This window comes from Gossypium arboreum, chromosome 12 (genome assembly GCF_025698485.1).
Source record: "Gossypium arboreum isolate Shixiya-1 chromosome 12, ASM2569848v2, whole genome shotgun sequence".
In the NCBI taxonomy this organism is placed as follows: Eukaryota; Viridiplantae; Streptophyta; class Magnoliopsida; order Malvales; family Malvaceae; genus Gossypium; species Gossypium arboreum.
In genome coordinates, this window is record NC_069081.1 from 80,367,696 (window position 1) to 80,394,071 (window position 26,376).

At 32.2% G+C, this 26,376-nt stretch overlaps 1 protein-coding gene across 1 annotated transcript; it reads right to left on the bottom strand.

Moving 5' to 3' along the window:
* Positions 1–777: 777 nt before the first annotated feature.
* On the bottom strand, positions 778–26,077 carry LOC108477608 (uncharacterized). The gene is made up of 6 exons (XM_017780128.1): positions 25,954–26,077; positions 25,578–25,834; positions 2,173–2,331; positions 1,891–2,097; positions 1,362–1,494; positions 778–1,271 (listed from the first exon to the last, which is right to left on the bottom strand). Exons 1-6 carry the CDS (start codon positions 26,075–26,077, stop codon positions 778–780), a joined length of 1,374 nt encoding a protein of 457 aa, XP_017635617.1.
* Between the last annotated feature and the right edge of the window lie 299 nt (positions 26,078–26,376).

Genomic DNA, 26,376 nt, shown 5'->3' on the forward strand with positions numbered 1-26,376 from the left:
TTTTCGACTTTCACTGAAACTTTGTTTTCTATGCAATCGGGTACACACTTGTATTGATTTCATTGCTAACTCAACCACAAGCACTCCAGAACCGCTTCAAATTGACTCCCTACGAATCAGTACGAAGGAAGCCTTAAACCCCAACGACTTGCAGTGAACTAGGATTACACGCAGTACAACAAAAGAGGTGAACTTGAGTAAAACCACACAAAAGAAAACGAGGGGAGGGAGAGATGGAATTTTGGCAAAGAGAGGGGAGAAGAGAACGAAATTAGAAGAAAAGAAAACTGACAGAAAAGTTCTGATAACCCACTATCCCAACTCCCCTTACTTTTCTCTGTCCAACACCCCACGATTTAGAGTCCAACCACAATACAACTCTAGCCGAGAACTAGTCAAAAAAATAATATCCCTTACCAATGCAAAGAATCGAACACAGGACCTCCAACACTCCAACACTCGACTTAACCACCAGATCAGCAGGCCCATTCTGATATAAAATTACCAGTAATTTAATATAAACCTACCGACTAGTAGTTAAGGCTTAATTCAGGAAAAATCCAAAATTTTCCAAAGCTAGGCCTTGAACTTGGGACCTCTCACACACTCCTAGAACACTTAACCACTGAAGCAGATACACAGTTGTGTCAATTATTCGCAAAAACAGAAACGTAAAATTTGGGACGTTACAACTCTATCCCCCTAAAAGAAATTTCTTCCTCAAAATTTACCTCATCAGAGTAGATTAGGATATTACTGACGCATCGTATCCTTAGGCTACTCCGTAGCTTCCTCTGTGCTATGATTACGCCATAGGACTTTAACAAGCAGAATATATTTCCTCCTCAGAATCTTTACGTCACAATCCAATATCCGAACCAGCTCCTCCTCTAAGGTCAGATCTGGCCTAACCTCGATCTCCACTATAGGAACAATATGCGTGGGATCAGAGTAGTAGCGTCTCAACATCGATACGTGGAACAGATCATGAATACGATCTAACTCTGGATGTAGCTCCAACTGGTAAGCAATAGGTCCCACTCGTTTCAGTATGCGATAGGGTCCACTAAACCTAGGGCTTAACTTACCCTTACGACCAAATCTCAATACCTTCTTCCATGAAGAGACCAAAAGAAAAACGGAGTCTTCTACAAAATACTTGATATCGCAACGCTTCAAGTCCGCATAAGACTTTTGTCTATCGGATGCCACTTTCAGTCGATCCCGTATCAATCTGACCTTAGCCTCAGTATCAGAAACAAGTTCAGGACCTAAAACTTGTCACTCGCCCAACTCAATCCAGCATAAAGGAGTGCGACACTTACGACCATAAAGTGCCTCATAAGGTGCCATCTGTATACTAGACTGGTAACTATCATTATAAGTGAACTCTGCCAATAGTAAATACTCCTCCCAACTGCCTCGAAATTCAATCACACAGCTTCTCAACACATCATTCAATATCTGAATCACCCTCTTGAATTGACCATCGGTCTGAGAATAGAAGACAGTACTGAAGTCTAACCTTGAACCCAGAGCTTCATGTAGTTTTTTTCCAGAATCGAGACGTGAAGAGAGGATCCCTATCAAAGATGATCGAAACTAATACCCCATGTAGTCTCACTATCTCGACACATACAACTTAGCTAGCTTCTATAGTAAGTAGTCAGCACGAAATGGTATGAAATGGGTAGACTTGGTCAATCGATCCACGATGTCCCATAAAGAATCCTTCTTAGTGGGTGTAAGGGGTAACCTACTAATGAAATCCATAATCACTCATTCCCACTTCCAAAGTGGAATCTTAATTGACTGCAACAACCCCAAAGGTAATTGATGCTTAGCCTTAACCCATTGGTAAGTTAGACATTTACTCACAAAATTGGTAACCTCTCGTTTAAATCCTGGCCACCAGTATAACTCATAAAGGTCTCTATACATTTTATTCCCAGTAGGATACATAGCATAGGGGCTACTATGTGCCTCTGTCAGTATCAACTGCCTCAATTTAGTGTCTTTCGGCACACAGATTCTCCCACGGGAATAGAGTACCCATTCGCTTTTCAGTCCGAAGTCCCCAGTATGCCTACTCTCAATCTGCCGAAAATGAAGACCTAAAGATTTATCTTCCAACTGCTTACCCTTAATCTAGTCAATCCATGTAGGCTTAACCTGAAGCTCAGCTAATAAACTTCCATCATCAAATAAACTAAGGCGAGCAAAAATCGCCCTCAAATCAGTCATAACCTTACGGCTCAGCGCGTCAGCCACCACATTGGCCTTACCAGGATGGTATTCAATCGTACGGTCGTAGTTCTTAAGCAGGTCAATCTATCTGGTGAGATTCAATGAAAGATCATCTATTCAGAGGAAAAAGCTTTTGGATGATGGGAAACAAGGAGGCATTTCAAAAGGTGAAGCATCCAAAAAAGGCAAGAATACACATATACTTCAAGCAAATAGGAATGAAGTTGAAGAGGCTTTGGTTTCAGGATATGTGTTGGTAAACAAAAGATGGTGGTCGTTAGAGAGGTGGATGATGTAAAGTTAGGTTTTATTAAGAGCAGCAACTTCGGGTGGTGCAAAAGTTTCATTAGGCTTGAAGAACCTACAATACGTATGAAAGAAGGTGGTCTTGATGGCTTTACTATCATTAGATATTTTGGGTCTATGCTCCTGTCAGCTTTTTATGCTGAAGAACTGTTTGATTTTACAAGTTGAATAAGTGGAAGGCTCTTCATAAATAGTTTGTTAAGAAACAAGTTTGGTCTTAATCAATTAATCTTAAGAATCACAGAATCTAGATTTCTTGCTCAGTTTTCCCTATTCTTGAACTGAACAAACCTTTAGGAATATTGCTGAAAATTGGAGGAAGTTGGTGTGTATTGATGAAGAGACAATATAACCTCGACCATTTGATAGAGGTTTTGTCCAGATTATTACACCATATCTCAATTGTATCGATGAGATTATTAGCTTAAGAGTCGGTGATGACCTTTTTTTTTTCAGGTCTCTGAAGTTGATTCCAAGGTGATGAAACAGCGTTGTAGTTATGATTTCGATACAAGTGGGTCAAGCTTGAGTACTGTAGTGAGGATGATGAAGATTAAAGGAGAAGTGTGTTTGTGGCAAACAATAAGGGATCTGAAATGGTGCAATCAAGTCCTCAAGGGACTAACCTTGAAAATTTGGCAGTTGTGGCTTTGGTTGACAATTAACATTGTTTGAAGAAAATGTTGTCCTTATATTCTGCCAATGCTATTAGTGAATAGGACGGCGTGATATCACATGTTCAAAGGTTAGGCAGAGAGATAAGGAAGGTGGTTCAAATACTAAAAAGGATGGGAGTGTTGAAGGTTTCACGGGTGAACCACTTGATAGCGAACTTTTTTGGGTCCATGTTTTAATATGGGTCGTGATATTATTTCTAGCCCCAATGAGGTTGTGTAGAATGAGGCCTTGAATGGGATTGAGGGTTTGGGTAGCCCAACTATCTTTATTAGTAGTTTCATTCTGTTAATCTTTCCTTCATCCCTCATCCTGTAATTAGTACCAAAGCTTAGTGTAATAATTTTTAAAGAAAAAATATATTAGTATACATTGTAAGTTCTATCATTTATTCTCACTTCTATTTATTTCATTGTTATTTATCTTAAAACCCATATATATGTTATTATGTCTTATTTTTCTTGTTTTTATCTTAGTTGAGACGATTGGTTTTTATAGTAAGAGAAATTTAATAGATAACAAAGCGGTTTTAGGTACCTAAAATAAATGTCATGGAAGAAACAAGTTGTCTATATAGGGATAAAAGTTGCAATCACACTATGCATATTGACTCTAAAAATGAAATAATATTTCATCAATTAGTAAAGCTTTTAATAGTTTAATTGATATTACTTCTATATATTTTCATAAGTTATTTAATAAAGTTAATAAAATAGAACAACAAATAAATAATTTAGGAGAAGCAGTTGAATTAGATTTGAATAACAAGTTTAAAAATATCTCATCTGAAGTTAATAATAAATTAGAACAAGTTCTTATTAATAAAAATATAGAACAATAAATAGATTTACGACCTTTGTATTATGGTAATAACAATATAATATTAGTTTTGTCGAAGAAGAAGACACTTTCTCTAAAAATCATCTACAAAAGATGAAATGCATAAAAATCTAAAAACCAAAAAGAAAATTTACATATCAACAAAAATATGACATTCAATCTTATAAGAACTTATAATACATTGGAAAAATAAATTTACTAAGGCATTTGATAAAACTAAAAGAATAGAATATTTAAAACTTATAAAACAACTTTATGAAAAACATAAAGAGTTATTTGTGTTATTTAATTATCATTATATGCTAAACTATGATTCTAAAGATAGTAGTAGTAGTTCTAATAATTCTATAAACTAGAAGATATAAAAGTTACAAGTTATAAATCGATGGAGAAAATTCTTCAATAGATGAAGATGAAAATAAAGATATATTAGAACCAATGGGAACCGATCAAACAGATCAATATCTTAATGGAAAAATAAAATCAGATTCAAATATTTTAAATGATGATTATTTAATATTCTTTAATAGAAATTGTGAACAAGTAGAAAATACAACTAGAATGTTTAGTAATCAAACTGAAAATATTACTACTAATGAAATAAAATATGAAAATTTAGAATAGTCATCTACCCAACTTGTCCGACATAGAATAGATGATATAAATAAAAGAAATGCTGCTCAAGGAGGAATATATTTAGATCTTACAAATATTTCAATAATAGACTATGAAAAAACCATAGATGATTGGGCACAGTCTATGACTATAGTTGTAAACAACAATAATTGGTCACAAGAAATTTTTTTAAAATATTTTGTTGGAACATTTTAAGGAGATGTTTTATAATTTTTAAGAAGATGGGAAGAATCAAAAAAAGGAAGTGAACAAAAAAGATAGTTAATCAATCAGATTCAAACTTTCAAAGATATATTAAAAGGATTTTCCTATATTCTAAAAATAGAATTTCGAGGTTATCTTGATAAAAAAGATTAAGATGGTCTATCCAGTTATCTGTTGTCAAAAATTAAATTATATGAGATTAGATATTTAGAAGATTTTTCTAAAAAATTCTTCATGAATATTAGAAAATTTTAAAAATGAAAATATTAAATTTTGGAAAAAAATCTTTTCATAAATTACCACCACCATGGGATGAGATTTGTATAAAAAAATACGATTCATATTTACAAAAACATAGCAAAATATTTGGTGTAGATATAGATGCTATAGGAAATAGAATTATTTTTGCAAAAGAAAGAATAATCAATTATTGCTTAAAAGTAAGACTTCTAAATAAGTAAGCATAAACTAAACAATAAACATTGTACAAAAATTTTAGATAATGAATGGGAATTAGGATGTAAATCAATACATCCTAATACCTATAAAAAACATACAAAGAAAAATAAGAGATATAAACTAGTTAGATGGAAACCTTGGAAACCGATAAAAATCAAAATAATAATAATAAAAGATTTATTAAAAGAAAAATTTTAAAAATCCTAAAAAGAAAAAATGTAAATGTTTTATGTGATGAAGAAAGTCATATAGCACCAAATTGTCCCAATAAAGGGAAAAGTGCTAGAAAAATATTAAAACACTTTATGAACAAAATTTAGAAATTTGCTCAAAGAGGAAATCAATCCGAGGAAATATTATACTAATTAATATCATAAGCAGTTGTGATCGAGATAGTGAAGAATATATATTTATGTTTATATAGGAAGTAGTTATAATAATCAGTTAGAAGAAATTCCTAATAATGAACAACAAGATATAAAATTAGGAAATATAATTGGAGAAGAAAAATATCTAGACATAAAATTTGGTGTCAAAGACATAGAAAAAATTAGTGGTAATATAATTGCCTAGGATACGAAAGGTGGATTAATAGAAATTTCATTATTCACTAAAGAGAAAATTAAGAGGATTAAAAGAAATATCCCCAAGTTAGATATATATATATATATATATATATATATATATTTAGGCATTATAATGATAACTATAAGAGCTCTATTTAGAAGATGACATGATATACCAATAATAGCAATATTATTAGATAAAATATTTGAAAGTCTAGTAAAAGCACTTATTGAAGGAATTCAATCAAATTTGCATTCAAGAGTAATAGGATTTAAAGTTAAACATAATTACTTTATATCTATTACAAATATTTTGATAGAATAATGTTTATGTCTCGAATTCAAACAAAAATTCTGAAATTAATGGTTTAGTGAAGATCTAGCAATCATGGGAATTATATTAATGAATATACTAATACAACAGAAGTAGAAATCAAAGAAATTAATAACAAACTTATTGAACTCTTTGAACCTAACAAAATTACTACTTAAATACAACCAAAATTATTACATCTAAGAGATCTGTCTATTCCAAGAGATTGGATTATAGAAAAATTAATAGTCCAAGTACATCTACATCTAAGCCAGTTAGTACAACAGAAAGTGTAGTGTCTGGAGATAAAATATAATTTAAAAATGCGACAGTAACAAATACTAACAATAATCTGGTTTTACAGTTAAATATACAAATAGATGAAGATGAGGAAACTCCAAATTCTTCAACACCCATAGGAATGAAAATAGTTCATATTCCTATTTTTCCTATAAAACCAAGTAGAAGTTTTATATCTTCCAGAAACACTAGAGTGGAAGAAATACAAACTTAAATAATACTCCAACAAATGAAACTTGGAATGAGAGATGTAATTACATTCTCAAATTTTCAATCCAGAACTTCTAGAAACGCTAGAGTGGAAGAAATACAAACTTCAATAATACTCCGAAAAATGAAACTTGGAATGAGAGATCTAATTACATATATTAACATGCTTTACTAGATACTGGAGTTACGAGTAGTAGTTGCAGAAAAAATGTTATTCCTCTAGAAAAGTAGGAACCTATGTAACGAAACCATTATTCAATATAAAGCTAGAAACGTACCAATGTACGTAAATAATGTAAGATTTGTAATACCTAATTTATTATGCTTTCCGAAATGCATGGAGACATATTATTAGTTAATAATTTTATATATCAACATTTTTCATTTTCTATTGATAAAAATTTAATTATGTTATTTGTAGAAAAAAACTTCTATAAAAAATACCATTAGTAGAAAACCATAAATTTATATGTGACAAGAAATTTACACCACTAAGAAAGGAACAAATTAAACAACTAGAAATAAGTCATTGGTTGTTTAATATATTATATAATAACTTTAGTGAAGAACCATTAAAATTATGGCAAATTAGCCCTAGATATGTAGTATAAAATTGGAAAATCGCAGTAAAATTATTAAACTAATTATTTATACTAAACAAGATATAGAAGAATTTAATATACAAGTTAAGGAATTATATGTTAAAGGATTGATAGAAAAATTAATAGTCTACATTCTAATCTAACCTTTATGGTTAGAAATCATGCCGAAATAAAAGAGATGGTCATTAATTATAAAAGATTAAATCAATATATTATTTTGATGGTTATTTCACTCTAAGAGAAGATGTATTAATTAATCCAGTTAAACAAGCAAAATACTTTAATAAGTTTGTCTATAAATCAGGATTCTAGCAAATCATGCTAACAAAAGAATCTAAACATTTAACAGCTTTTATGCACCCAACGGACACTACCAATGGAAAGTGATGTCATTTGAATTATGTAATGCACCACAAATATTTCAAAGATGGATGGATTCTAATTTTAATAAACATAAGAAATTTTGTGTAGTTTATATATATATATATATATATATATATATATATATATTATTTTTTGATATTTTCAGATACTCAAGAGTTACATAGAAAAGATTTAAATATTATTTCTCAAGAATTCATAAAACATGGAATCATATTAAGCCCTAAGAAAATAGAGCTAGAAAAAATAGAAATAGAATTTTTAGGATTAAAATTATCGAAGATGGTCTTAAACTACAAGACCATATTATAGTAAAAATAAAATAATTTCTGAAAAGATTGAAGATAAGAAGCAACTTGAAAAATTTTTAGGCATTATAAACTATGGAAGAATTTTTTTCCAAACCTATAAGAAAAAATAAGTATGTTATATGAAAAATTAAAAAAGGATAAACCCTTTACTTGGTCTAAAAAGACTCAGAAATTATAAAAAAAACTTAAAATATAAAATAATTCAAATTCCAAAAGCTTATTTACCTAAATAAGGAGATAAATTAATTTTGGAAACAAATGCCTTACAAAATTATTAGGGATATATTTTAAAAGCTAGAACAATAAATAACGAAGAAGTAATATGCATATGTAGCTTAGGAAAATTTAAACCAAATGAAATTAATTATGTCATATTTGAGAAAGGATTATTAGCTATAAAGAAAGGAATAAAAATTTTCCTTATATATTTAGCACCGAAAAATTTCATAAAAGCGATAATTAGATTGTTAAACATTTTCTTACTAACAAAAATTTAGAAATTGTACCAAGAAGAATTAGATGGTATAATGAATTAAGTACTTTTAATTTTAGGTTTTGTATGTCAAAGGCATTGACAATTATATTATCGATTATCTTAGTAAGCCTTATGGATAGAGGTAAACAACCTCTAGAAATCGTTAATAAAAAGCCCAACAAAGGGAACACCTTCAAATCAAAATATCATATTTAAGGATTTATGTCAATACCTTCTCAAGTACCATTTTATCCTAATCAAGGATATTCTATTCCATATCAAATTATAAGACAACTAGTTGGAATTTCAACCAAATTTTCAATTACACCACAATCGATAAGTTAACTACCATGGTCTCAAGATCCAAATTCAGTATATCAAACTAGTTATGTTGAAATTATTCGAGGGGCAGAAAAATTTTGTGTGATAGAAAATTTGTTTGAAACCAACATAAATACAAGAAATAAAAGATTTTTATAGTGGTTTACCTCAGATTTATATAGTTTTATTAATGAAATATCGAAAAACCTATATTACTGAGCAAAGAGCAAATTTTAGAAGAGCTCTTACTAAGCTTTCACAATTCTTAGTTGAAAAAACAACTAAATAACAAGAAGCTCATGATTTATTGTTAAAATCTATTTTCTATTGTGATTGGGAAGAACTAGAAATTATTTTTTAAAATATTAAGGACATATAAACAATCTTCTTAATATATCACAGTATTTTATTAACAAGGAACAATTAATCCGGTTAGAAATAAAATATTTAGATTATATTTATGTAATAAGACTAGAATCATCCTACCTATAGAAATATTTTCTAAAATAAATGGAGCCATTTGCAACCAAAAAGCTTAGTTTCAAAAAGCCTTTTTGAATATTTTCAAGCTTAGGTTTTAAAAATTATTTAGAAGAAAATTTTCCTACTATAAAATTTAAACTTAATCATGAACAATTTGATATAATTTACAGTGAATGAGGCTTGTTAAAGAAATAACAGTTCAAAACTTTCTTTTCATTTATTAAATCTATATTTTTAGATATGGTAAATAAAGATGACTTTTTTACTTTTTCATCTTGAAATTTATAGTCTTATTGGTATAGCTGAGCGAGAAAAAATTTATCAACCATATCAAATTTGGACTATCTTAAAAATGATCACAGTGAGCAACTTAATTACACTTGACAAAATATGTTGACAAGTGTTATAATAATCCTATTTATTATCAAATGCAAGTATGAATTGATCTACTCACCAAAGCCCGAAATCTACTTCAACAAAAAACATATAGATTTTGGACTGATGGTCGAAGATTACTAGTTTATGATACTGGAAATCACTAGGGTGACAAGTTTAGAAGGTATGGATTTAGACAAGGAGATAGCGAGTTTGGTTGGGCTTGATCTTAATTCTACCACTGCTAGGGCTGGTAAATGGAGATCGTTGAAGGAAACTGTTGTTCTTTCCGAGGGTAAGAATTGAATGAAGACAGACAATAGGGGAAAGAAGATGAGTAAGAGCAAAAGTAAAAAGATGTACACTGTGTCTTGAGAGAAGAGTAGGACTGTGAATGCTTTTCTTTAGGAAAGGGACATTATGAATCGCAACTAAGATGAGGAATTTGGGAAAGGATTTGGGGTTAGTGGTGTCTGGTGATGAAAATGTAGTTGTAAGTAAGATCATTGAATTGCAAAAAAAAGTTACGAGGAATTGATATCAACTTGCGAGCTGGACAGAGTTTCAGTTATTTTCAGAGTAAGAAACAAGCTGATGTATAGGCTGCTTTTGCAATGGCTTCTAACGTTGTAAAGCTGTTGAGTTTATTTTTCTTGGGATTGCTATTAGATGGAGAGTCTTTTTGTTTGATCAACTGTTAAATTAGTACTATTGATGCTTTTGGTATTGGTTTTGTTGATGCTTTTGGTCTCGGTTAAGTTTGATAAAAGTTGGGGATATCAAGTTTTTGTTTTCTATGGTGCGAGATTATCACTATTGCTGATGTGTTTTGCAAAAAAGAGTGTATTTTTCTCTCTTTGTTGTTGTTGGTAGCTGATCAAGGAGTGTTGTGTTTTTTGTTTGGCTTCATGACTATTACAGACTTTGGATGCTTTGGATGTTTAAAAGTGTGTGTGAGCATTATTGTCTTATGGTTGAGTCTAATCCAATTGCTAATTTGTCTTGGGACTCTAAATGATCGATAGTGTCCATTGCATATGGAGGAATTTTCAAATGAGCTTATGTGAAGTTTTGTATTTAGGAGTGTCTTGTGAAAGTGAAGTGATGCATGGTGGATGCAATCGCCTGGTGTTTTGATCAGAGCTTTTGATTTCTTGGTTTTATGCTATTTTCTTTTCTTTTGTGGTTATGGTGTTTGTTTTTTATTATCTCAGAGTGTATGTTGGGTACTGTATCACAAGGGTATGTAGGGGTTATCTTTTGGTTTGAGATATAATCTGTGTAAGATTTCTCGGCTGTATTATGGCATCTTGCTTCCTATTTCTTTTAATAATAATTTTATCTTTTTGCTTAGCAAAATAAAAAATAAAAAATTAGAAGGGTAATTTCACCCACATCATTGTATATCCTACTTTTAAAACTCTTTGGAAAAAGTTTCATTTTAGAAGGGCTCAACTCTTAATTTCATATAAAAATTTATTAGAATACTATTTACCCAAAAATTTATTAAAATACTTAATGCTTCTTGGGTGGATGGATGGGTGGCTTCTTAATAAAGGAAGGGAGTCCCTACTAGGAAATGGTTAGAGGACAGCAAACTAGATATTTTGAGATTTGTTTTGATGTTAAATTAAGGTTGAATTTTGTTATTAGTTTATGTATTTTATAAAATTTGTGGATTTAGTCCATATATTTTAATTTGGTCATTGTTAATCTTTATACTTTTCAAAATTTTAAATTATCGTTGACCTAAACAAATTTATAATTGAAAGAAACAGGATATGAGAAAAAATGGTTGTGGAAATGGGCAAAAAATAGAACAAGAAACAAGGGATGACAAATTGATTATGCAATTTAGTTTCCCTATGTTTGCAAAGGCTAGCTTAGTGAGATGAATCCACTATCTCTAAATCAATACAACTAGTGATCCAAATTTTAGGATGCCCTAGTGAAGAATCCACTAGGTTTTTTTTTTGTTGGTTTTACACAAGCCTATAATATATAAGAGTTAATGGTTTGCTATGATAAAGATAAATTACAATTAATATCCTACTAAAATAGCCTCATAAAAATGCTTTACTTAGAGCCCAAAATAAATCAAAGATCTTCAAGATAAGTCTTCAAATCAGTCTTGATTCGATCTCCATATTTCACAGGATTCGATTGTTTGGTTCGATCTGATCGAATCTTTACAGATTTGTTGCTCCACATGATGAATCTTCAAAGATTTGTGATGTAAAATTTCCAAGACACATTTAAAACATGTTTTTGAGTACTTTTACAAGTATTTGAAATGCTTTGAAAATGTTTGACAAAACTTTCCAATCATATTTTCCCCAAATGAATTAGGAAATAAAATATATCTTTTATCTTAAATGTTGTGTAACACCCCAACCCCTACTAGTGGACTGAGGCGCTAAACTGAAAGTAGATTTAAACTTGGTTTGTACTTTTATTAAGGTTTCGACGTATAATCACTTAACTAGGGCGTTAACTCAAAATTTTTAAATGACAAAACAATCAGGGATACGCCATATAATATAAAACATAATTGAAAATGAACTTTCAGCAGAAGTCTTACAAAATTCGACAGGTTTATATAAAACGCAAAGTAAGTTATTTCTCACACAATAGTTTCAAGTGTATCACTGGTAGTTAAATATAATTTAAAAAAAATTGGCATATACGACTAAAAGATGATCAAACAAACCATAATTTACAAAGGTTTAACCTATACTTCAAGAGTATATAGACATTCTCTTAAAACACTGATTTGGCGAAAGATGCAAATTATTACAAATGTCAGTTACAAAATAGAGTTACACACCGCTTGCCCAAAATGAAATGATATGCATCGTACAAAACAAACATAAGTGAGGCTCACAACAGAGGCAATTATCTTTTGGCTAAGTCCCTTCCACGAGCCCTCAACGTCATGGTAATACTTGGAAAATGGAAGGGGATAAGTTCGAAAGAACTTAGTGAGCTCCAGAAATGTACATGTTCAACCCTTTCTAAACAAGTTCCATGAACATGATTACTAAACATATATATATATACATATATATAAATAGCAATAAGTCAACAGACATCACACCAAGACAATTGAGCTTATACCCTCCTATATATAACAATGACGGATACTTATCCCTGAAGGGCAGTATCCTCTAGCGGACTTTCTCATCTGTCGAATGCAATTCACAACTACTTTTACAAAGAACAGTTGCCTTAACATCAACAGAACAAATACTTCCATTAAGGAATACAAATGCTACCAACTCTTACCCTTATCATCTTAGGCATATTTATTGACTAGTACTTACATGCCTACCGAATTCGATTTCACTAGGACATATATTGAATGCCAAGCACAACAACTAAGCGTATATGCTACATACTCAACATAGTAATAGGATTAAGATTTACCACTCCTCATGCAATATTATCATACACTACAATTTCATTATCAAACATTCTTTCTCAGTGCCTCATTTTTCTCTTAGATATAGATAACATGCATTACAAACAAAAAATCAGAATTTACATTTTCTTACTCTTTTTGTCTCCCTTCCTTGTGCTAACCTTAAATCTTATATTTACATATCAAAATAGATATCATAATCCATGTTGTTTCGAACACATGCATGTTCCCATAAGTTCAGGGATTTTTGTCATGGTTAACAACTAACATGCCCTATTGATGGCAGCACTCATATCATCAGGCTGGTAAGCAACTAACACGCCCTACCAGAGACCCAACACACATGCCACTCTGGTTAACAACTAACATGCCCTACCAGTTGTAACACCCATCACCCATATTCAACGCCGGAATAGAGTTACGGAGCATTACTAGACTTATAATACATTCAAACATACATTTCATATACAAATAATCAAATCACATACATTTCATTCATAGCCAATCATTTTGTCCCTAATACGAGCCTATTAGGCCCTAAACATGCATTGGAAGTGGTTTGGGACTAAATCAACAACTTTGGAAACTTTCACGGAACCTTGAAAATTTTTCTCAAAGCAAGGGACACACACCCGTGTGGCCCGATGTGAGACACGCCCGTGTCACAGGCCGTGTGGACATTCGAAATGGGAGCACATAGCCATGTCCCAGTCTGTGTTCGACCCCATTTAACTCTCTGACTTTGGTCACATGGCCAATACACACGCCCTTGGGACTAGCCCGTGTGCCCTAAAAATGACCATACATGCTCGTATGCCATGCCGTGTGCTAGGCTGTGCCAAACTTGTACGGTATACTGACTTATGGCATACGGCCAAGTCACACGTTCGTGTGTGAGGCAGTGTGGAGCATACTAACTTAATTTCAATTTCAATACCAGGGGACACACAGCCGTGTAACATAACCTTGTGTCACACACGGCTGAGACACACACTCGTGTCTCTGCCCGTGTGGACAAAAATAGGCTATTTACTAAGCCAATTTGCCACCCAAATTTGAATGTGCCTACAACACATCAATTTGCACTGTCACATAGCATAAATAGGCATTTAAACCAGCCAATTCATACCTAATTCATGCATATTCTATACTACATTTATCAATACACATAAGTTGCAAAATAGACCAATCTATTTATACCCAAAATCTCATAAACTTAAATCATCAATATGGCTACTTAAAACATACATTCTTTACTTTGAATCACAAACAAATAACATCACCAATATCAACATTCAACTTCCATAATACCAAATATTAATAAGCATCACCAAAACCAACCTCAATTTATGTAACATAAACTATAAGCACATACACATATACACAAGCAATTTATCTCAAAATAAGCCAACTCTAATGGCTATTATATAAAAACCAAGACATATGCATTTACAAGCCAATTTAAATGGCCAAAATCATTACCAAAACATAACCAACATGACCAAAGTCCCTAGACATTCCATATACTCAAAACAAAAGCTTAAAGGTACCAAATCTTTTGTATGATAGTGTGACGAAATCTCTGGCGGTCTCTAAATCCAAGCTAGCTTTGAATTCACTATAAAACATAGAAAAATAAACTATGTAAGCTATAAAGCTTAGTAAGCTCGTATGAAATAAACTCGATATAATCATAACCATATAATTCAACAATTGATTATGGATACATGAATTCACATCAACTAACAAACCTTTCAATTACTCATTCACAAAACTATATACTTTCTTCACCATTTCTTTGATTCAAAGCTAATTTGGTTTATGCACATACCTATACCATCTTGTACCAATCTTATTCTCAACCATATCATTCATTTACCCATTGAACTATTCAGAATAGAAGTCGGATACTCAAGAGTCTTACACACTAAGTACCTATACCATGGCCCGAAGCCAAATCAAGGTATCCGAAGTACTGATATCATGGCCCGAAGCCAAATCAGTCTATATTCATGGCCTGATGCCAAATTGGTATAACTCGCACCCAAAGTGCTAATATCATTGCCCAAAGCCAACTCAATGTATTCGTTAATGACATGTCACTAGTATCCTAAACTATTTCAAAGGTTCACCCGAGATTTCGAATGCCAAATTACCATCGAGTCATTGTCAAACTTTTCTGAAGTCTCGTATTCACAACTTATTCAATATCAAAGCATTTAAAATACACTTATAATGAAATTTATAACATACAAACTTACCTTGGATGTGAAAACGACGGAATAAGTCGATTAGTTGATAACTTTAGTTTTCCCCCGATCTAGATTCGAATTCCACTTTTCTTGATCTAAATATATTCAAAATTAAATTATTTAATAATCTTCTATTCAATTTAATCCAAAACACACATTTAAGCACATTTACACTTTTACCCCTAAAATTTCACCACTTTTACAATTTAGTCCTTATTACACAAAATCACAAATTCATGAAATTTCTTTAATACCCATGATAGCCGAATTACTATAATGCCCCTGGTAGCCCAAATTTATCAAATTTTCACACATAACCACACATTTTCACATTTTCACAAATAAATCCCTATTTTGCATTTTTACTTAAAATCACTTTACAAAATATATAAATCTAGCAACAAGATTTCATATTTCATCATCAAACATCAAAGAACACATATTTTCATCAATGAAAACTTCCAAAATCTTTAATAATTTTGCAAAATAGTCCATGATCTAGCTAGAACTAGTTGCAACGATCACAAAAACATAGAAATCATTAAAAAAAGGGACAAAAATGGACTTACAATTGACAAAATAAGGTTGGCCGAATCTAGCTCAACAATGTCTTCTTTTTCTTCTTTCAATTTCAATTGTAGATGAAAGATGGACACCATTTTATGATTTTGTATTTTATTTATTTTATGTTTGTTAACATTTTACTTAATTAACCTTAATAATAAAGAATTAAAATCATATTATAGATGTCCAATGTTTTCCACTCACCATAATAAAGGTCTAATTACTACTTAAGGACCCTTAATTTAAGGTTCTATAGCTATTTGACACCTTTAGCTAATAGAACAACACTTTTGCACTTTACGCGATTTAGTCCTTTTTATCAAATTGAGCAATTAAACATTAAAATTTCTTAACGAAACACAATCACTAAATCATGTTGTAAACATTGAAATAATAATAAAATAAATATTTTGACTTCAAATTTGTGGTCCTAAAACCACTGCTTCGATTTGACTAAAAACGGGTTATTACACTAGTGGTCTATTGTAACGACTTGAAAGTCAGTGGTATCGAAACGTATGGTTTTGGGGCCCCGTTTTCGTAAACCAGACTCATAAATAGTTACAAAATAATTTTAAGAGTGAATTAAACTTCAGATAGGTAATTTTGTCAAAATAGTGTTTAATTAGAGTACAATGACTAAATCACGTAAGTGATAAAAGTGTGAATTAATATTAAATTATAGGGTAGAACATGATTATGGGACTTTTGAAGCAAATAGACTAATGGTCTAATAATAGTGGATAGTAGCTTAACTAAACTAAAGAAAAAATTGATAAAAAAATTTAATGAAAATAAAACAAATAAACAAAGCTTAATAAAACAACCAAAGTGGATTGAAAGAGAAATTAAAAATTCTCTACATTTCCTTCTCATTTCGAAGAAAAAAGAAACAAAAGGAGAACGCACAGCCTAGGGATTTAATATTCCAATCTCAATTTGCTAACATTGACCTGGATTCCTCGAAAAAGAAAAGGAAAGACAAAGTTGTCGACAAATAGCTCGGAGCTTATAGTTTGTGTTTCTACAATCCGAACTATTTCAATTGTTGCATTTACACATTGCATTATTTGGTAAGTAGATAAGGTGAGTTGGTCCTTTGGAATAATGTTGTGAAATGCTAAATTTGAATTGGGATGATTCGATCAAATTATTATTGATGACAAAGGATTGAATTGCATAGTTGTAAAAATAATAGATATTGTATGTGAAATTAAATTTGATATGGAAATGAGACATTTTGTTATGTATATGAAAGGATGATTGAATTGGTGAATTTGTGATATCTAGATGGAGAAATGTTTATGAATGAAATGTGAGAAACTGTTACCCGATTAAATGTTCAGGTAGGGTTGAGTATAATTGACATATAATAGGATATGAAGAGTTCAGAGTTCTACGACTACGTGTTGAGGAGTGCTGGGCACCCCATTTGTCGGTTATACCGACTAGTGTTAGGCACATTTATTGTCGATTTTATCAAATAGCGCAGGTCGATATTCATTATTATGAATTTATTCGTCAGGCATTGGGTGCCAAATTGGTGTGTTGGTTGGATCCACATATCCATCCGAGTCATATTAATAGGGAAAAATGAAAGTGGAAACCAGAATTTTAACTTGTGAAATTAACTGAAATAAAGTTTATTATGAACTTAGTTTGCATATAATGAATCTTGAGATGAAATGATAAATTAATGATGATTTTTCAATGAATTTGAGTTAAAAGGGTGATGATCCATGTTAATGCTTTGATTTGGGTTAGAAAGTGAAGCTATGAAAATGTGAAAGTACACGTAAAAAATGTATATTGTTAGTTACATTTAACTTATGCATTAGTATGTAATAACTAACACACAGATATACAGTTTTTACGTGTACTTTCACATTTTCACATTTTCACAGATTTGTGTGTTAATAATATTATGTTTAATATTCGGATTATAAAAAATACCATTGAGTTATACTCAGCATACAGTTTGTTTTCCTATGCACAGGTTAGGTACTTATCGATTTGATCATCAACTCAACATCTAGCGGCAATCTCAAACTCAAATGTTGGTGAATCGTTCATTTTGGTCTTGACATATACCTTGGATGTTTAATGCTTATAATGGTCATTTGGTTTCTTGTTAGCCTTTTAAAGATTGTGTAAACATGTATAAGTATAATGGCAATGGTCATGTGGTTGATAACTTGATAAGTTGCTTTGGTTTTATGCTTAATGACTTCTGTAACACCCCTCACCCATTCCGATCCCTGGAACCGGGCAATAGAATATTACATATCAATACTATTTAATGAAAACAATTTAATATTTAGTATTTAAATTTAAACTATTATTAACACACAGATAATAAGATTATACATAATACACCGATTTACATATTTTTCAAACATAGTAATTTGAAAACAATAAGAATCTATCTATAATAACTTAGGCAGAAAAGGGTTTCAAAGCTTAAAAGTTAGTATCGATAATTCATAGTTGGTATCGATACTATACCGGTACCTTATGAAAATCAATACTAATTTATGATTCTGTTTACTATCTCAAAACTTAGGTATCGATAATTATTATCTGGTATTGATACTATATGAAAAAGTGTTGATATTCAAATAAAAATCAATACCAATTTAGCATTCTGTTTGTTTTAAAAATGGTTCATATGGTTAGGTGTTGACACCAAATGCCAAAATATCGATACATTATCTCAAAAGTGTAAAATCTCATCCTTACCAAATTCAGCTCATCCCAAGTTCATCCATGAAGCAAAAGACTATAATTTTACCTATGCTAACATCCAAATATCTAACCAATGTGCCTCAAATGACACCTAAATTCAAACACCTAATCAATCCAAAACCAAGGCTAAGTTATCATGTCACAAGCAAACACCAAATGTTTTGCATTTAAGCTCAAAGAAACACATATTGACTCATATCAACTTACCATTTCTCTTACCATTTAAAACATATTAATTTATACTATAACTCAAACACTTTATAAGGTTTATACCAAGTGAACTATAATGCCTCAATTTTTGAGATTTTATAGATTTCTGTGATTTCCAATGAATTTTAGAAATACAGTGTTTTGACTGTCTGGTGTGGGTCTGAGTATGTTGGTGGGCCTTTAAAAGGCCCAAGAGTAAATTTAATTTAAGGCAATTCCTGAATTTTTAATTTTAAAGAGAAAGGGTTCTAGCGATATGGGCTTTTAAAATTGAGGTGGTAAAATAGGACACAAAAAGATCTGTGGTAAAGTGGCATGTGGCGCCACTTAGGTGTTTGGGGAGTGACATGTGGATGCTTAGAGGGAGCCAGAGTTCAAGTCACAAGGTAAGCGTGTTGTTACTTTTATTCTTGTGTGCATGTGTTGGGCATGTGATAGAGCTTAAGTGGAAATTCGGCTAGGGCTTTAGGAAGGTTTGGCCGTGGGTCTGAATGGCCATTAGGGCAAGCTTTATTTTCCTTTTATTTTGCCGAATTAGGGTTAGCCACCTAGAGCCTTCCCTTTCATTCTATTCTCTTCTCAGTGTCGTAAAAAGTCGAAAACGCAAAGTTAGATCTCCTGAGAGCCGAATTCTTCCTTCTCTTCTCCTCTCTTCTTCTATTTTCTTTTTCTCCTTGTTTTCTTCTCTGGCCAAAACATCCCTACCATTCTACTCATCTCCTCTTTCATTCCCATTCTTTTCTAAACCTCTACAGCTGATTGCCATAAAAGCTGAAATCCCGAAAGTTTTTCTTGTGCTGATTTCTTCTAGCCAAAATCCTCCTATTTTCTTCATCTCTTTTGGCCGATTTTCACATCCTCTAAACCTCAACCCCTGTCGGCAGTACCACTACAAAAACCACCATACCAAATCATCTTACTCTTCACAGTTCCAAAAGCCGAAAACACCATAGTTTTTAGGGATATATAGCCAAATCTTTAGATCTCTAAGATTCAATTTCTGCTAGTGTTTAAGGGCTGGATCTGCATTAGATCTGAGTAGAAACTAAAGTGGAATCGTTTTGGTTGAAAGAACCTAAGGCAGGTACTCAAATTTATTCTTTATTTCGGGTTTTAGAAAAGCCGAAATCCCTAAAGGCATAGGGAGGCTGTCGATTGGAGCTTAAGGCTCTAAGGGTTGTAACAATTGATTTGTTTTGGTGTTAGTGTGATCCAGAGGCTGATGATCAAAGGCTTGGACAAGTGGAACGACTAGATCGAGATCTAGTCACTAGTTTTGACAAAGGTAGGATCTCAAGGGCCATAGGTATGGATGGCCGATTATGGTAAGTAAGTTTATGATGGTTGCCATTGTATTTTGGATCTGATATGTCTAGTGATGATTTTAGGATATCGTGGGAGATTTCGGTAGCAGTTGTCGCAAATCAGGTGTGTAAACGACACCCACTAGTAGACTAGATCGGTAAAAGCCAAAAAGCTGAAATACCGAAAAGCCGGCATTTCGAGAACTTGCGAGCGTGCGAGTGCTCGTTGGATTGTTTGTATTGGTAATTTTGGTAACTTCAACAGTAAGATTGCAAAGTGCGCAATTTCGTGCACCTCGATGAATTTGGGCTCCAATGGGCCGAAATTGGGTTAAATGGGCCAACGGGCCCCATTCGGTAAAAAACGCTCGGTAAGTGGTTCTGTTAATACGTTAATAGTTGTAATGAGCATGGAACCCTAAAAAGACTGATAAATTACTGAAATACCTCTGTAAGGTAGAATTACCATAATACCCTTAAAGGGGTAAGTTTACGATTACGCCCCTCGAGGGTAAATAACTGTTCTTACGCTATAATCTGACTGTCTTTCTGAAGCATGCCTTGTTAATTATATATATTCTACATACATGTCATACTGCATGGGTTTGGGTTTTGTTATGGAGGAAGAATCCGTTCTGGTAGATGTGTTACATATTCTGATATAAGTAGCTTTGCTACGAATTATAGTTAGTGCCGCAATCGGTGCTAACACTGTAACTGTAGGGATAGCGTGGGTGATTTATTCCCCACAGGAAGTGTAAGGATGGACGGAGGCAAGTGCAGGGTTGGATGGGGTTATCATGCATTAATCATATGAGACTGTTTTGTTATGGGCCAACTGTATTGAAATGGGCCCAACTGTGTTAATATGGGCAAGGCCCAATATATCTCAACTTGTAATAGGGCTACAGCCCAGATTGATACTGATATGGGCTAGGCCCAATATACTCTGATACTGTAAGGGGCTATGGCCCAGATTAATATGGATATTGGCTAAGGCCCAGTTAACTCTGATTTCTGAATAGGGCTTAGGCCCAGTAGAGCTTGAACTGATTTAGGCTCTATTTGGGTTTACTTTACACACTGAGTTTTCCAAACTCACCCCCCTTTTTCCCATCTTTGTAGGTGAGCCTTAGATCGGTGGACTTGGAGCTGGAAGGATTCAGAGTGGCCATGTGGATTGTTTAAAATAAGTGTTTATGCCTTCACTTTTATTCTAGATTATTTCCTTTATGTTTTCGGGTTTTAATTTATAATAAGGCTGCTTAAATTATTTTTAATTGTTTTTAGTATGTTTTGATAGCTTAGATATGATATTGTTTTAATTGTTTGAAACTGAATAGCTCTAATGCGCATTTTAAAAGGGTTACTTGATTTCAAAATATCGCGATAACAAAGGAAAGCTTCCGCAACAAAAACGCTTTCAAAATTAATAACCTTTTCAAATGGTTTTAAACGAATTGGTTTTCCATGAACAATCACACAGTTAAAGTGTGGCAATAGTTGTGTGCATGTCTAGGATTGGATCCGTGGAGAGCTGGGTACTTAAGCAGTCTAATTGACTCACCTTCTCTTTTCTGACATCCTACCTGGTGCACAGCTTCCATTCACTTTAATCTTTAACGAAGATATTCTTTAGACACTAAGAAAGACTTTAGATAAAACATGACTTTTCTAGTAACGCTTCAATGTGACACGCCAGATTCGGTCGTAACGTCTGGGCCGAGTTTGGGTTGTTACATGAACAACTAAGACAACAAGACTACAATACACTAAGGTCTAAAATAAGATCACATATAAACACACAATCAAAACATATACAAATTTTCACATATTACATGCCATAAGCCAAAGAAAAACACTTTCAAACTATTCATAAATTTATCATTTCCATCAAACAAATATATATATAATTATTTACATACCTTAAAGGACCACCATAATACTAAATAACACAAACCATCATATTTAACCTAGGTACATGCCAAAATTAACAAAAAGAGATCGTTCAACAATATTTGAGTTCGAGATCGTCAATGGATGCTGAGTCGAGGATTGATCTACTACGTATCTAACCTGCACACGAGAAAAAAATGTACATTGAGTATAACTCAGTGGTATTTCTATAATCCGAATAATTAGAACTTGATGTAAAAAATAAAAATGTAAGATGCAATTAAGAAATGATATATAGAATATCAAGTTCATCATACTAATTTTTTCATTCTTGTTCACATCCAATATATATAACACATGTTAATATTTGGCAATAACATTTCATAAGGCATCTAATAAAGCATCTCTTACAAACACATTATTCATTTCCATTTCCAATCCATGAGTTCATTACTCATAATTCATCAATATTCACAACAAAATCCACCATTTCGTATTTCATTTCACATCTCATCCTTTTCCATTTCAAATATCAAGGACTTAGATTTTTATCATTTATTTTCCCTTACTAACACGACTTAGACTCGGACGGATGCATGGATCCAACCAGCACACCAGTTTGGCATCCTGTGCCTCATCGAATAAATCCGAAGTAAGTAAATGCACTCCGCGCTATAATAAGTTGACAACCAGTGTCTCATTGGTTAAGCCAAAGAAATTAGCACCCAATGCCTCATCGACTCAAAGTCGAAACAGTTAATAGGATTTTATTTTACCTTTCAATAAAACCAGTCTCAACTTTATAAATGTATATTATCACATATAAGCATACATTCAATTTGATAGTAACCACATTTTCTCAATACATGTATTCAATTCGACAGTCATAGAAATATCACAAATCTCGATATTCACAATCGAGTAATTTTAATCATCATTTAATTCAATTCAACCAAAATGTAAAAGAGTTCTCACCTCAATTACTTACCATACACAAACAACTCAATATGCAATAATTCACAATTTAGTTCGAATTATAAAAACACAAACCATATATTCCGAGCTACTCGACGTCGACCTTGTCTTTCCCCTTCTTCCTCAAGGATTTTGGAATGACGTTTGCTACGAAATTAAATAATTAAATAAATTAATAAAACATAATTTAATTTTTATAAAATTTCAAATTTTATACCACATTTTGCTTATTCTTCAATTTTGTCCCTAAACTGAGACTAATTTTAAATCTCCATATTTAACCTCAATTTTTATACTAATTTTACTCTAAGCTAAATTTAGCTCCCTATTTTCAATTTTAGCCCTTAATTTCAAATGTTCACAATTTAGTCCTTATTGCTTAAAATTGACAATTAACTCAACAACTTAGTCCTTTTCAACTTTTAACTTAAAAATCTATCAATAAAATCCCTAAAGCTTTAATTAATCAACAATGGTAAAATCATTAGTCTTGAATAGTACTAAAAATTGTAACATGGGTCGGCTAGTTCTAATTACCAAAATTTCGAAAATGTAAAATTACAAGAAAAGGACTAAATTGCACTAACCAATTTTGGATTTGAACTCCAAACCCCTTATGTCGTGCTTTCCCTTGCTATTTTCTTTCTTTCTTTTTTTTCTTTGAAGGTTTTCATGTAAATAACTCCACCCTCTTCCACTTTCATTTTTATTTCACTTATTTTACTTTAATCCCTTTTCCTTCTTTATTATAATATATATATATATATATTAAAGTTAACTTAAATGTATAATATATATAATATATACATAAAATTAATGGCCTTCCACTACAATTAAAATGATGGTATAATTGCACCTTTACGCTTTTAATTTATTTCAATCTATTATTCGATTTTTAACACCTATGTGATTTAGTCCATGTACCTTAATAACTCTTAATTTCATGAAAATTACTTATCCAAAATTTAATTTGCCTCTAATATAACTCTGCAAATATTTACTAAATATATTTACGAGTTTGGTTTATAGAAACAGAGTCCCAGAAGTGCACTTTTTGACACCCCTGACTATCAAGTCGTTACAATTCACCCCCTAAATAAATTTTGTCCCTGAAATTTACCTGAAAATAAATGCGGATATTGGGATCTCATCGTCTCTTTTAGCTCCCAAGTCACTTCCTCGACACTATGACTACGCCACAGGACTTTCACTAATGGAACATGCTTATTACACAATTCTTTCACCTCACGAGCTAAGGTTTCAACCGGTTCCTCTTTATAGGACAAATCAAATTGAGTTTCTACATCTTTTGCTGAAATAATGTGAGACGGATTTGATCGATACGTCCCAAGCATCGACACATGAAAAACATCGTACAATTTCTATAATTCTGTAGTTAATGCCAACCAATAAGCAACAGGTCCAACTCTTTCTGTGATCTCATATAGTCCGATAAAATGAGGACTCAACTTTCCTTTTCAGCCAAATTGTAGGACTTTCTTCCAAGGTGAAACTTTTAGAAATACTTTGTCACCAACAGAAACATCAATATCTGGACGTTTCAAGTCTACATACGATTTCCATCTATTAAAGGTTGTTTTCAATCCATCTCTGATTATCTTAATTGTATCTTTTATTTCATGTATCAATTCAAGGCCAACCACTTTTCTTTCATCAACTTTGACTAGCAAACAGGTGTTCGACACCTATGACCGTATAAAGCTTCATACGGAGTCTTTTGAATGCTCAATTGGAAACTATTATTGTACACGAATTTAGCCAAGGGTAAATAACATTCCCAACTTGATTCAAAATGAATTACACAGGCATGAAGCATATCTTCTAAAATTTAAATAACATACTCAAATTGTTTGTCTATCTGAGGGTGAAAAGTTGTGTTGAAATTAAGTCTCGTACCAAGATATTCATGCAACTATTTCCAAAATCTCAAAGTGAATAGGGGATCTCGATTAGGGATAATCGACATAGGCACACCATGTAATCAGACAATGTCTTGAATGTAAATTTTAGCAAGTTTCGGAAGTGTCCATTCTGTTTGACAACAATAAAATGGGTTGATTTTGTAAGTAAATAACATATAACTCATATTGCATTCTTCTTGCTCAGAGATAACGGTAACCCTGTTACAAAATTCATTGTTATGCGCTCTCATTTCCATTCAGTAATAGAAATAGGTTGAAGTAAACTAGTGGGAACCTAATGTTCTGCTTTAACTTGCTGACAAGTTAGACATTTAGCTAGGAACTCAACTATTTCTCTTTCTACCCCGAGCCACTAACACAACTCTCAAATATCACGATATATTTTTGTTCCATCGAGATGCAAAAGCAAAAGGGTTGTCGTGGGCTTCGTGAAGTATCAACTCTTTTAATTCAACAACATTTGGGACACAGATTTGATTCCAAAATCTCAGACAATCACAATCACAATCATCAATGCTAAAGTTTTCCAACAAGCTATTCTGGACCATTTCCTTTTTTCTCACCAATTTAGCATCAACAAGTTGTGCTTTCTTGATATGATCAAACAACACTGGTTTAACTTTCAATTCAGCCAACAACCCACCATCATCACAATTACTGAGTTGAGAAATCATTGTACACAACTCAACTACTGCCTTCCTACTTAACACGTCAGCCACAACATTAGCTTTAGCAGGGTGGTAATAAACGACACAATCATAATCTTTCAGAAGTTTAATCCAAGGACTTGTCTCAAATTCAACTCTTTTTGAGTTATGAGCTATTTAAGACTTTTATGATCAGTATAAATGTAACATTTTTCACCATACAGATAATGCCTCCACATTTTTTGAGTAAAAACCACAATAGCTAGATCTAAATCTTGTGTCGAATAATTACGTTCATGTGTTTTTAGCTGATGAGACGCATATGCAATCACCTTCCCTTCTTGCATAAGAACACATCTTAAACTGTTTAAAGAAGCATCACTAAATACCACAAACTTTTTTCCTGATTCAGGCATGGTTAGAACTAGCACTTCAGTCACATATGTTTTAATTTCTCAAAACTTTCTTGGCACCGATTATTCCAAATAAACTGAATGTTGTTTTGTAAAATTTTTGTCATCGACATAACTACTTTTGAAAATCCATTTACGAATCTTCTATAGTAACCTGCTAAACCAAGGAAACTGAGAACTTTCGACACATTTCTTTGTGCTTTCCACTAAACAATGGCCTCGATCTTTTTCAGATCTACTCTAATCCCATCAGTCAAAATAACACGCCCAAGAAACATAACTTTGAACAACCAAAATTCACA

Coding starts and splice junctions, on each gene's coding strand:
- LOC108477608 (XM_017780128.1), bottom strand. CDS start 26,077: ATGCCTGAATCAGGAAAAAAGTTTGTGGTATTTAGTGATGCTTCTTTA. Junction 1,495..1,890: donor GGCCAGGATTTAAACGAGAG/GTTACCAATTTT, acceptor TTCTATTCTCAG/ACCGATGGTCAATTCAAGAG. Junction 1,272..1,361: donor TAATGATAGTTACCAGTCTA/GTATACAGATGG, acceptor GACAAGTTTTAG/GTCCTGAACTTGTTTCTGAT.